Source organism: Peromyscus californicus, unplaced genomic scaffold, assembly GCF_007827085.1.
Source record: "Peromyscus californicus insignis strain IS unplaced genomic scaffold, ASM782708v3 Scaffold_78__1_contigs__length_188168, whole genome shotgun sequence".
Taxonomy (NCBI): Eukaryota; Metazoa; Chordata; class Mammalia; order Rodentia; family Cricetidae; genus Peromyscus; species Peromyscus californicus.
Genome location: NW_026294593.1, coordinates 1 through 12959, shown reverse-complemented (window position 1 = coordinate 12959; position 12959 = coordinate 1). Strand labels below are relative to the sequence as shown.

Genomic DNA, 12959 nt, shown 5'->3' with positions numbered 1-12959 from the left:
GAGACAGTTTCAATGGGTTTCATATCCCTGTCATAGAGAGGAGTATAAGCTAATATCCACAACACTGGAGCAACTACTTGACAAAGAGGGAAACCCTGGAGCAGATGGAATACAGCAGAGTCTGTCCGCTTCACTGCCGGTAAAACCAGCTATCTGAAAAAGATTGTTGGAAAGCTTTGTTCCAAGTCTCTAATAAGGTGCCACAAAATCACACCACAGAAATGGCACAAATACTTAAATGGCAGTTGATGTTTCAATAAACGCACATGTGCATAAATGGTGCTTCCAGCTACCATAAAGTTGTTAAATAAAAACACCAATGTGAGGGTGGTCTACCTTCCCAGGAGTTGTTAGCCAGAAAGACAGACCCCAGAGGTCCCCACACTATACTGACTATTGTCACTATCCCCCACTGAAGACGCCACATGCTCAGACTTCAGGAGACTAGAACACCAACCTGGGCTTAAACCAGGATACACTACCCCATCCTCTGTCGTTAGCCGCCAGTGTCAGGGGCACTATTCAGGCCACAAGGGGGAGCCTATTCCTACAGCCTGGCTTTGCTAGGGATCCCAAGTGCTCCATTATCTGCTTGTTACACAGGTAACAGCAAATTCAGTGTTGGTGCAATCAGCACAGGTAGAGTCAACATTCTCCCAGCTGTCTGTCCAGCCCACTCCATGTTAGAACTCTCCATCAGGTCAGAAACCCCGGGGATCAAATAAATCACACATTCAAACAATGGCAAGACTATCACCACTGCTTTGCTAAACACAGATGTACCCCATCAACTACTGTGGTGGTTTAAACGAGAATAGTCCTTACACATTTGAATGTTAGGTCCTAGTTGGTGGAACTGTTTAGGAAGGATTGGGAGGTGTGGTCTTGTTGGGAAAAGGGGTGTCACTAGGGGTGGGCTTTGAGGTTTCAAAAGCCCATCCAGGCCCAGTCTCACTCTCTGCCTCCTGTTTGTAGAGCAGATGTAAGCTGCTGCTACAGAGCTCTGCCTGCTTACCTGTATGCCTGCCCAGAGGCCTGCCCACACTCCCCGCCATGATGATCAGACTCACCCTCTGACACTATAAGGAAGCACGCAACTAAATTCTCTATTTTACAAGTTGTTGTGGTCATGGTGTCTCTTCACAAAAATAGGAAAGTAAACTAAGACAATTATCCTCTGAACTATTTATGTGTATTGGAGTCATACTGCAGCTGCCTCTTCTTGCACTGGGCGGCAACCACTGTAGCCCATGATGATGATACTCTGACTACTGTACTCATGGTGAACTCTCTCTCTAGTCAGGTAGGTATGCCATGAAACATTTTGCTCCCTCCATCAGTCGAAGTGAAGAAATTTCACAGATCTCCCCACTATCAACAGAGCCCCTCCCATATGAATAAAAGCCCAATATGACAATCCTGTTCTAAACGTGAGCTTCTGGTAGAATGGGAACCCATAACCTGGCCTAACGTGCTACCTTCTGGGCATCATGAAATTGGACCTAATCCCGACATGGGCATTTATGATTATGACCCATTGTGCCTAGAAAGACAGAATGAGAGACACACTACTATTAGTAGGTACATGGATAGAGCTGTGCAAGGGTATTACAGGTAAAGCAAACCACATTTACAGGGCTTTCTACTCCTGTACGAGGGGATACATCTAGAGCCACTCCTCCAAGTCCCTCTCTGAGCTGTCAGCCAACTCCTATCTATAACCTAGCTGTTATCCCAAAGCAGCCACTAACCACCCATCGAGTGTTCGTTATGCAAACCTAAGAACACCCGAGAACCTTCCCCGACCATCTCACCTTCATTCACGATGTAGGCTGTCCCTCAGGATGTTCCCATTTGCCACCTTTCCTCTTTGAGCTATGACCTAACTGAGTATGCTCAGGAGGGAATTCATCAGTCTCCAACATGCCTTCCCTTTATGATTACATATAGGCTTCCCAAATAAAGTGCCCACTGTTTCTTTGTTGGGGAGCATGTCCAGTGTGAGAACAATATATAACCTTTGTTCTCCTGTACATGGTAATAAAAATGCTTTACCCTTTTATGCCTCAGCTGTGGTCTTGCAGCTTGGCACTCACCAAGATGTGAAGTCACTGTCTTTGTCACAGGAATACCCACTTTCTGTATTTAGTCATTAGGCAGGAGCCCTAGTATCAGCCATCTAAGCAAAGCCCTGGCTAAGTTTATTTTCAAGTTCCAAACCACACCTACACAGATGCTTCTTAAACCAAGAAACCTGGATATTGGAAAAACAGGCTACAGACTGGCTCTGGGTGTATGCACAGCTGTGCTAGGGATCTGTGTGTGGACACTGAATACCAGAAAACCCAGTTAAGATGGGACACTTGCACAGATGTGCAAGATGTTTTTGACCACTGGCTTAGGTCACTACCATGGGGGTATGTGCCCTTCCGACTGCCTGTATCACTTAAGGAGTATGCATCCATGGCTGTAGTCTTTCCTCGTTTTGGCACAGCAGCCCAATGGCTCAGTTCTCAGGGGGGAAGATGAGCATAATACCTCTTTCTAAGGCTCAGGACTATGGAAGAAGGTGCAGACAGAGCTGGAAGGTGGGAAACTGGGTCCAGGCCTCATAACCTGTCTTTAGAGACCCTGGCTCAGAGGAGGCAAGGATGTAAGCATCAACCCATGGAATGTCAAACCACCAGGAAGTGAGAGAGCTGTTACCATGTCCTCCAGGTAATGGGCACGCTCCTATGCTCAAGTAGCCTCCTGGAGGGATGGTTCATTCTCCCACCTCTGGCATTTGCTAGCTCTGACAAAACACAATCAAGACTGGTGAGTCAGAACAGCTGCCCACGTCACCCACCACTCTGTAAGCTAACTAACTGGAGAACTGGAGTCATTCTTTCGGCTGTCGGTACCATCACAATTTGAAGACAATGTTTACATGAATTCATATACATATAGCAGCACACAGTGATACAGCACACAGAGATTTGTAAACACTAAACCTCTTTACAGCAAGAGCTCAGTATGCCTTTACAGGATCTGAATGCTGTCCATTTACAAATCTTTAAAAGGCAATTTTGGTTTCCTTTAATAAAATCTAGCCACCATCACACCTTAAATGGCAGGGGCCATTATCCTGGGCTGGTCTCTAATACCCAGTTCCTATATAACAAACTGCAACCTGCTTTGGTAAAGAAACAAACCAAAACCAAAACCTTCAATTTGGAAGCGGGAATGTTCTAACTAGTAGCCGGATTTTAGTGTAGATGGGCTTCACTGAGTCACAGGCCACACTGTTCAGACCATGTCAACTTAGGCAAATGCCTCATGTAACCAACCAATCAAAAGTTATTTCTTCCCTATTTCCCTTCTCAGTACCCAAGGGCACTGCCCCTCTGTAGTCAAGATCGAAACACTTCCTATTTAGAACACACCTGGACTTGCAAATTTTTCTTTGTTGACACTGAAAGAGCATCACAGGGACTCTGGACCCATCACCCCAGAAACCACCTTCCCCCAGTCGCAGGTAGGTGAGGAACCTGCCTCTTTTCACTGGCCTATCTCACTGCTTCTTTTTTTTACTTGCCGGACTGTCTAAAACTTCAATCTTGCCTCTGCTACCTTCTGCATTCAGAAGCTTTATGGTGTCTATGGTGACTTCGGAGGGGACGCAGTCTTCATCTGCGGACTCTGAGCTGTCCTCAGGGCCGTCCTGTGAGCTCTCTTCTGAGCTGTCCTCTTCTTTTGAATCTGACCGGTTCATCTCAAGTAAGGCCACATCCTGTAAGAAGTGTCAGGTTGAGAAATCTACTTCAGAGCAGTTCTGTAACATATTCTAGTGAAGCAACAGCTAGTGCCAGGCGGTGGGTGGCGCACACCTTAATCCCAGCACTCGGGAGGCAGAGGCAGGTGGATCTCTGTGAGTTCGAGGGCCAGCCTGGTCTACAGAGCGAGATCCAGGCCAGGCACCAAAACTGCACGGAGAAACCCTGTCTCAAGAAACCAAAAAAGATAAAGCAGTACAGCTGGCTCCAGGGGAGGGCTCGGCGGGTCGAGGTGCTTGTCCAGAGGACCCCAGTTCAGTTCCCAGCACCCATGACCAACTCCAGCTTCAGGAAACCTAACGTTCTTCTGGTTCTGCTGGCCCCCATGGGCACCCACCTAGGTGCCAAACGCATTGATGTGCACACAAAAAATAGTAATTCTTAAATAAAAGCAGCAGAGGAAGCTATCAATATCCATTATAAATTCTGGAGCACAGATTGGGCTGTGTGCTTAATATAAATGGCACGTCCATGTTCTCAGGTGCCAGAATACATCGTAAGAGAAGTTTGAAAGATTGATTTTACTTATGTCTTTAAAAACGCTTTTCCTGCCGGGCGGTGGTGGCGCACGCCTTAATCCCAGCACTTGGGAGGCAGAGCCAGGTGGATCTTTGTGAGTTCGAGACCAGCCTGGTCTACAAATCGAGATCCAGGACAGGCACCAAAACACCAGAGAAACCCTGTCTCAAAAAAAAACAAAAAAAAAGGAAAAAAAAAAAAAAGATGTGAGTGCCACCATTTAAAAAAAAAAAAAAACGCTTTTCCTGGGCAGGAGAGATGACTCAGCAGTTAAGTTTACTGGCTGCTCTTTCAGAGGACCTGGGTTCAATTCCTAGCAACCACATAGTGGCTCACATACATGTAACTCCAGAGGATATGACACCCTCACACAGACATACATGCAGGTGAAACACCAATGCACATGGAATTAAAAAACAAAAGGGGGTTTCTCTTGCCTAGTACACAGCCAACAGCACTCTCTCAAAAATGGGACTACAGCAGTGGTTCCCAACCTTCCCAATGCTGTGACCCCTCTAACAGTTCTTCACGCTGTAGTGACCCCCAGCCAGGAAACTATTTTCACTGCTACTTCATAAATGTAATTTTGCTGTTACAATCATAATGTAATATCTGTGTTTTCCAATAGGCTGGTCGAGACCCACAGGTTGAGAACCACTGGCCTGGAATCAGGCACTACACTGGACACTTCAGACTTAAGTGACACATCTACAATCCCAACCTGTAACCCCAGCAGTGGGATAGGCAGGACTGACAATGAGGCCAACCTGGGCCACAGGTAAGGGCTGCCCCCCAACCCACTCCCTCAAAAACACTCCCACAACTCTTGCCTTAATGGATTTACATTTCTGAGCAAGGGCCAGCAAATTATACCCAGCAGGCTAAATCCTGCCTGCTACCTAATTGTGTTCATCTCTTCAACTAAGAACGGTTTCTATACTTTCAAAGTGACAAAAGAGGGGAAAAAAGTATTGAAAAATGAAATGAAAAATGAAATTGTAGCATGCCACAAGCTTCTGCCACCACAGGCTCCCTCAGGCACAAGTTCCCACCATGAAAAAAAAAATGGTCCCCTTGAACTCTAAGCCAAATATATAGCCCTTCCCTTAAAAAAGGGTTAGTGGCCGTCACTGTTACCAAGCCCTGCTTCTTTGTCAACGTCAACAGCTGTGCTCAGCACTGAACAGCACGTAAGACAGGGTAACGTGATTCCACCATCTTGCCCGTGTGAAGGTCTTCACAAACTTTAAAATAACATTTTATTTTAGAACAAAATTTCAAAGTATCACTCTTTCCCGTTTTGGTGACAAGCACACTAACTCCATCCCATGAAACAGAAATAGGGCACAGTTACCATCTGTATGATGTTTCCGGATGTCCATCAATATTCTCAATATTGAAGCCATCAGCTGGACCAGCCGCCATTTCCTCTCGTAGCTTTTCATTTGCCTGGGCCAACTGTGGGAGGAAGGCCTGAATCCTGGTCTAACACTGTGGAGAGCAAACACAGCATGCAGACGTGTTAGTAAATCCCAGACTCCACAACTCCTGGTCGAACACTTCAGAGCAGAGCAACAATAAATCCATCCACTCTTTTTTTAATAATTTATTTTTATTTTATTTGCACTGGTGTTTTGCCTCCAGATATGTCTATGTGAGGGTGTCAGATCTTGGGAGTTATAAACAGCTGTGAGCTGCCATGTGGGTGCTGGGAATTGAACCCAGGTCCTCTGGAAGAACAGTCAGTGCTCTTAACCACTGAGCCATCTCTCCAGCCCAATCCATCAACTCTTAACATCCGTTTGCTTCTCAGCTGCCTTGGGTCGGAGGGTGGGTGGGGGTAGGGGAGATCGCTGGGGATTGAACCAGGGCCTTACTTTTGCTAGGCCAAGGGCTCTGCCAATCAGTTATACTCTCAGTCTCTATTTGAAACTCCCAAAGCAACAAGATCACACAATTCAGCAATTATTACTCAAATGTTTTGTGTTTCTCTTCCATCCTGAAAAGTATAAAATTCTACAAGGCTGACATTCAACAAGGTGACTGGAAAAAAAAAAGCAGAATGACCTAATGGATCTTTACAGTAAGGGCTGTCGAGGTTAATTAAGAGGTCCCATTTCTACTTTTTACGATTTCAGTTACCTGGAAGGTGTGTCACCTGCCCAACGTCTACCCACCTTCACCTGCAAGTGTCAACACCAGCCATCTTCTTTTTGGAAACAGGCTTGCTATGTAGCCTAGGCTAATTCACAACTGGCTTCCAACTTCCCATCATCCTGCACAGACCGTGCCCTGCCCTTCCTTTTGAGCTTGGGTCATTACTGTCTTCTCTCATCCTGAACAAGCCTATGTATTCTGTAGTCTTGTCCACCAGAATCTGCCCTGTGGCATAAGCTAACAGGGTGTTCCAGCCAAGCCAGGAGAGTAGTCAACTTGGGAGCGAAAGAGAAAAAAAACCAAGTAAGTGATGAATGTGGGTCTGGAACTTCTCATAAAGCAGCCAACTCTCCACAGCTGTGGAATAGCCATCTTTAGATCAATCCAACACCAAGAAAGCAGAGCTGAGAGACAGGCCACAGGTGAGGACAGCAGGCATCTGGATCCAGATGAACTTGCAGTTTCTGACTGGGTTCTGTCATCCCAAAAATGAGCCAAGTTTTCCTGATTTATCTCTTTAGGCAATCTGAGCTTTCACACAATTTGCAATTCAGAATTCTATTTAATGCATCCAATTTCACCACCATCCTGGGTTAGTTTAGTCAACTCCACACCAGCTAGTCATCTGAGAGGAGGGACCCTCAACTGAGAAAACGCCTCTGCCAAGACCCGGCTGCAGGACATTTTCTCAGTGAGTGATCAGTGGGGGAGGGCCCAGCCTATTGTGGATGGTGCCATCCTGGGTTTCTATAAGAAAGCAGGATGAGCAAGCCATTAAACAACACCCCCTCCATTGGCCTCTGCATCAGCTCCCGCCTCCAGGTTCCTGCCCTGACTTCCTTCAGCAATGAACAGTAAGTGTAAGCCAAATAAACCTTTCCCTCCCCAAGTTGCTGTGGTCATGGTGGTGTTCTACCACAGCAACAGAAACCCTAACTAGGACAGAAACTGGTACCACAATAGTGGGGTATTGCTGTGACAAACCTGGACCATGCGTTTTTAGGATTGTGGAAAAACTTTGGAACTCTGGGCTGTTTTAAAACGATTAAGTATTCAAAGTTTGGTGACCTGTTTCTGTGGGAGTCTGGAAGATAAGAATGCTGAGAGAACAATGCAGATGATGGAGGACTGGCTTGAAAAGTTTCAGAGGTCAATTTAAAAGTCCTTTAATGACTCTGTCTCTGTCCCCCAACACCATAGGAGTTACAGGTTCATGTGGCCACACAGCATTGTAAGTGGGTTCTAAGGGTTTGAATTCCGTTCCCCGTGTTTTCTTAACAAGCACTCTTACCCTGAGCAGTCTCCTAGAGTAAATAACTGCCAGGTGTGGTGGCACACACCAGTGTAGGCAGAGACAGGAGTATCTGTGTGTTAGAGACTAGCATGATCTAACAGAATGTCCCGAGACCAGCCAGGGATAAACATGGGGAAGACTATCCAGGAGCAGAGAAAAAAGGAGTAACTAAAAGCTAGACGTGGCAGCAGTAACTGTAATCCTAGAATTGGGAGAGGTGGGAAAATCTGGAGTCAGGATCACTCCTGACTGAAGTTTGAGACCAACCTAGACTATGTGAGACCCTGCCTCTAAAACAAACAGATAAATACATAAATAGCTAGGCCTTTCAGTGAAAGCACATACATCACAGCTACTTGGTAGAAGGCAAGATCTCAACTTTATGGCCTGCCTGGGCTACAGAGGGAGTTTGGGGCCAGCCTAAGCAACTTAAGAGAGAGACCCTGTCTCAAAACAGAAAAATTCTCCTCCTGGACAGTGGCCAGCACACGCCTTTAATCCCAACACTTGGGGAGGCAGAGGCAGGGCAGATCTCTGTGAGTTTGAGACCAGCCTGGTCTACAGAAAGTTCCAGATCAGCCAAAGCTACACAGAGAAACTTAGTCCTGAAAAACAAAAGAAATACAGAAAGGGCTGAGAATACAGCTCAGCACGAGAGGTGCGTGCACAGCCTGCCGAAAGTTCTAAGTTCAAGTTGTAACACCACCACCAAAAACCAAGGCGGAGACAGAAAGATCTTAACTGACTTCTGAAAATAAAGGGGACGGGCCCATTTACACAGACACTGATGACTTTATGAAAGCTATTTCGACAGTCTCAATGAGGAGCACGTTTATCAGCGTGCAATTCAGCAATATTATCGTGTGATTAATGAAGGGGGGCTGGCTCTGTTAGTTTTGTATTAACAAGATTTACCATGTAAAGCTGTAGGGGTACAACTTGATGCTTGCAATCCCACAACTCAAGAGGCTGAGGCAGCAGGGGTTACAATGAGTTCAAGGCCAGCCTGAGCTACATAGGGAGTTCTAGTGAACTGAAGCCTTTAGAAGACATGAACTTAACGTGTGTTCACCCTAGACAGAGCTCTAACGACAGACTAAAGCAAAGACGCCCCCAAAGAGCAACATAGTGAGCCAGTGAGTTTATTGGGCTTACTCAGAGCAACAAGGAGTGACAACCTCATAAAAGCTGCCTCCCTGCAGCTCCCTGCAGGAGTCACAGGCAGCTAGGCTTCACTAACTATTACTGTGGATGTAATCCTTAGGGAAGGGGTCTTGGGATTCCTGCAAATTTAGTTCCAGAAGCTTGTTTACTGTCTATATCCTTTTTTTTTCTTTTGTTTTTTTCAAGACAGGGTTTCTTTGAGTAGCCCTGGTTGGCCTGGAACTCTATCTGTAGTCCAGGCTGCCCTCAAACTCAAGAGATCTGCCTGTCTCTACCTCCCAAGTGCTGAGGTTAAAAGGCGTGCACCACCACTGCCAGCTTCCTTTGTTATCTTAAAAGTCTCTTTACACTATTTAAGGAAATGTTTTAATTTAAGAGGGAATGCTTCAATTCTGAGGCCACTTCTATGCTATACAGACTGTCACAACAACAGTTAACCAATAGTGGTGTTCTCCATAACCATACTTAATATTCCAAAATGTGAACAATAAGTCCTTTTTTCAAACAAGTGAAGTCTTGATAACTGCCCAAGCTGATATCCAACATGTTGCAGTTCTCCTGCCTCAGCCTTCCAACTGCAGATGTGTGACATCTCACTAAGCCAGAAACATTTTCAGTTAAAAAAAAAAAAAAAAAAAAAAAAAAGTACTCTGAAAAAAGTACAGGCAGGGGGTCAAGATGAAAAATTCTATTCCTTAGACAATGACTTACACCAATATTAGACTTGCTGTATTTGACTCTACAGTTTGATATGAGCCATGAAGACAGACTATTCCATCAAATAAGACTAATTAGCCAAAATTGGGGGAGCGCCCCCCTAGAGGGGGAAAGGCAGTTACTTACAAGGGCTCCTCTGCATCCTAACTGAAGAGAAGTCTTCTTGGAATGAGGCTTAGAGCTGATGAGCAATTGGTCCCAGATACCTGAAAATACACAATTTACATCATAAATACACTGCAACTCAGTGCTGGGATGACCCTCAGCCCTGCAGAACAGTGAGAGAGGGACATCAGCAACAGCTCCTGCGACTGTCTTCAGTCAGGACCACATAGTAAAATGTCTCAGCAGCTGCTCTTGCAAACACCAGGGTTTGATTCCCAGCACCTACATGGTGGCCTCATATTGGTCTGTAACTCCAGTTCCAAAGGATCAGACACCGTGGGACTTCTTCGGGCACCAGGCATTAAATAAATAAAAAGTTTAAATAAATAATGAAGTTAACAGAACGTGGACCTGCAATGATAGTCTTCACAGAGTTTATTTAATTAAAGTCAGAAACGGCAGGAGGTGATGGCACGTGCCTTTAATAGGCAAAAGCGACTTCCTGAGTTCAAGGACAGCCGTGGTTTACAAAGTAAGTTCCAGGACAGCCAGGACTACATGGAAAAAATCCTGTCTCCAAAACAAAAATAAATCAGAAACTGGGCCAACAAGAGGGCTCTCAATGGACACAGGGGCTTGCCTCCCAAACCTGAAGACCTTAGTTCCACTCACTACCCACATGAAAGGAGAGAACAGCCTCCCCTCTACAAACCTGTGATGACAAAATAGAACCAAAAAGTTTACAAGCTATGCAGAACTGGGCAAACTGAACCACACTGAGCATGTTTCTTCTTTTACAGAACATAACTTGTCTGCGAGAAAGCGTCACTCTAACAAAAACACCCTTGGAGAATGTTGTGCTTGCTCGCACCTGTCCAGCTTACCCACTCCAAACAAACCAATCTGTCCAGCCCATGAGAGCTTGGGGACAGGACCCTGACCCACTCAAGCCTTTGCCCACTCTTCTTTTCACACACAGAAAATCTCTTCACTTTCTAAATCAAAAAGCCTGTCACTCCCAATGTAGAGACGACCCAAGAGCCTCCGAACTCTCCTGAAAGCCTAGTGGTTTGACTAGTGTCAAGTTCGGAGGAAAGCCAGAGCTTGGGGGGTCAATATCCAGCTTTGCTGCTTTCCTGCCAGTGTCCACAGTTATCGGTGTAACACCATGCCGGCTTCATCATAAAACGGGGGTCAACAGGATACCTCCGCAGGCGTCGGGGATACGGTGAGGCTTGAGTTTGTTAATTTCTGACACTGCCACTACACAAGCTTTGGCAATCGGGTACTGTAACTCCTTCAGACACACTGGATTCTTAAATCATATCCATGATACTTAGTAAGCAGGCACAAGAACTTTTATGCATTCTATTCAAATTCTATGGGCAGTTTCACCTGTTTGAATCAAAATGTGGAAACAGAGGCCTAGAGAAAGCAACTTTCATAAAAGCCCCACTGAGTAAGGATTTCAACCTACAAATTTTGTTTTCGAGACCTGGGTGTCACTGTATTTATAACTCTGTCTGTCCTGGCCTCGAACTCAAGAGATCCGCCTGCCTCTTTCTCCCACGCTTTTCTCTCTGTACCACACTATCTGAAATGCTGAGTGGATTTCCTGCACACAAGTCTCCCTCCCCCAAGGTGACACTAAGGTAGTGAGTGCCTAAGGCAAAAATTATTAAAAATGGTATTCATCTGTTACTTACCATCCTGGACGGGCCAGTCCCGGTCCTCCCTGTAGAGTTTCCCTAAGAACTGCCTGGCCACAGGCAGGTATAGTCGTATCCTCGACCCCCCTGTCCAAGCTTAGCTGGATTCCCCACCACCACCAATGTGCTCCACACCGCAGCTTCTCCAGTCCCCCTGAAGCATCCCAGGCTCCTCAGCATGCCCCTCCGCCCCGCCCCCCCAGCTATGCAATCCAAGCTCTGCAGCATCCCAGGTACCCCAGCCAAGTTCCAGGGAACCCACAGCCTCCCAAGCTCTGGTAGCCCCCGGTCCCCTGCAGCATCGCCGGTCCCCCCGCAGTGTCTGGGCCCTGCTAGTTTGTGGTCTCCCAGCAGCGTCCTGGGCTCTGCTAGACCCCGGTCTCCCCGCACCGTCCTGGGCTCTGCTAGTCCCTGGTCCCCCCCCACCGCAGCATCCCGGGCTCTGCTAGTCCCTGGTCCCCCCTCAGCATCCCGGGCTCTGTTAGTCCCTGGTCCCCCCGCAGCGTCGCCGTTCCCCCCGCAAGCGTCCTGGGGCTCTTGCTAGTCCCTGGTTCCCCAGCAGCGTCCTGGGCCCTGCTAGTCCCCGGTTTCCCCGCAGCGTCCTGGGTTCTGCTAGTCCCTGGTCCCCCCAGCAGCGTCCTGAGCCTGCTAGTCCCCCAGTCTCCCAGCAGCGTCCCAGGTTCTGCTAGCCCCCCCGGGTTCCCCCCGCAGGGTCCTTGGCTCTGGTAGCCCCCCGGTTTCCCGCAGCGTCACCAGGTCCGCCCCCCCCCCCCCCCCCCAGCGTCCTGAGCTCTGCTAGTCCCGGTCCCCACCAGCAGCGTCCTGGGCCCTGCTAGTCCCTGGTCCTCCCTCAACATCCTGGGCTCTGCTAGCTCCCAGTCCCCCCCGCAGCGTCGCCGGTCCCCCCCGCAGCATCCCGGGCTCTGCTAGGTCCCCGGTCCCCCCGCAGCGTCGCTAGTCCCCCCGCAGCGTCCTGGGCTCTGCTAGCCCCCGGTTTCCCGCAGCGTCACTGGTCCGCAACCGCCCCCCCCTGCCAGCGTCCTGAGCTCTGCTAGTCCCCGGTCCCCCGCAGCGCTAGTCCCCCAGCAGCGTCCTGGGCCCTGCTAGTCCCCGGTTTTCCCCGCAGCGTCCTGGGCTCTGCTAGTCCCTGGTCCCCCCCAGCAGCGTCCTGAGCCCTGTTAGTCCCCAGTCTCCCAGCAGCGTCCCAGGCTCTGCTAGCCCCCGGTTCCCCCCGCAGCGTCCTTGGCTCTGCTAGTCCCAGGTACCCCTGCAGCATCCCAGGCTCCTCAGCATGCCGCCCCGCACCGCCCCCCCACCGAAGCGACCGAAACTCTACAAGCATCCATGTACACCAGCAAGGTTCCGAGGGCCCCGCAGCGTCCCAGGCTCTGCTAGCCCCCGGTCCCCCCCGCAGCGTCCTGGGGCTCTGCTAGTCCCGGTCCCCCAGCAGCGTCCTGGGCTCTGCTAGTCCCTGGTCCC

The 12959-nt window shown here is 48.3% G+C and overlaps 1 protein-coding gene and 1 long non-coding RNA gene across 5 annotated transcripts in view; both read right to left on the bottom strand.

Annotated features, from left to right (window-relative positions):
• LOC128100332 (NOP protein chaperone 1-like) overlaps window positions 1-5798 on the bottom strand; it is a 168446-nt gene extending 162648 nt beyond the window's left edge. For all 4 annotated transcript variants that reach the window (XM_052722369.1, XM_052722370.1, XM_052722371.1 and 1 more), the window contains exons 1-2: window positions 5689-5798; window positions 3613-3772 (exon numbers count right to left, since the gene is read on the bottom strand). In XM_052722369.1, the coding sequence (XP_052578329.1) occupies window positions 3613-3772; window positions 5689-5691 (163 nt within the window). In that variant the 5' untranslated portion in view covers window positions 5692-5798. The remainder of the gene's footprint in view (window positions 1-3612; window positions 3773-5688) is intronic.
• Window positions 5799-5812: 14 nt separating this feature from the next.
• On the bottom strand, window positions 5813-11984 carry LOC128100335 (uncharacterized). Its single transcript, XR_008214777.1, has 3 exons — window positions 11478-11984; window positions 9793-9872; window positions 5813-5825 (listed from the first exon to the last, which is right to left on the bottom strand). It is a non-coding gene; the product is annotated as an uncharacterized LOC128100335 (long non-coding RNA).
• Between the last annotated feature and the right edge of the window lie 975 nt (window positions 11985-12959).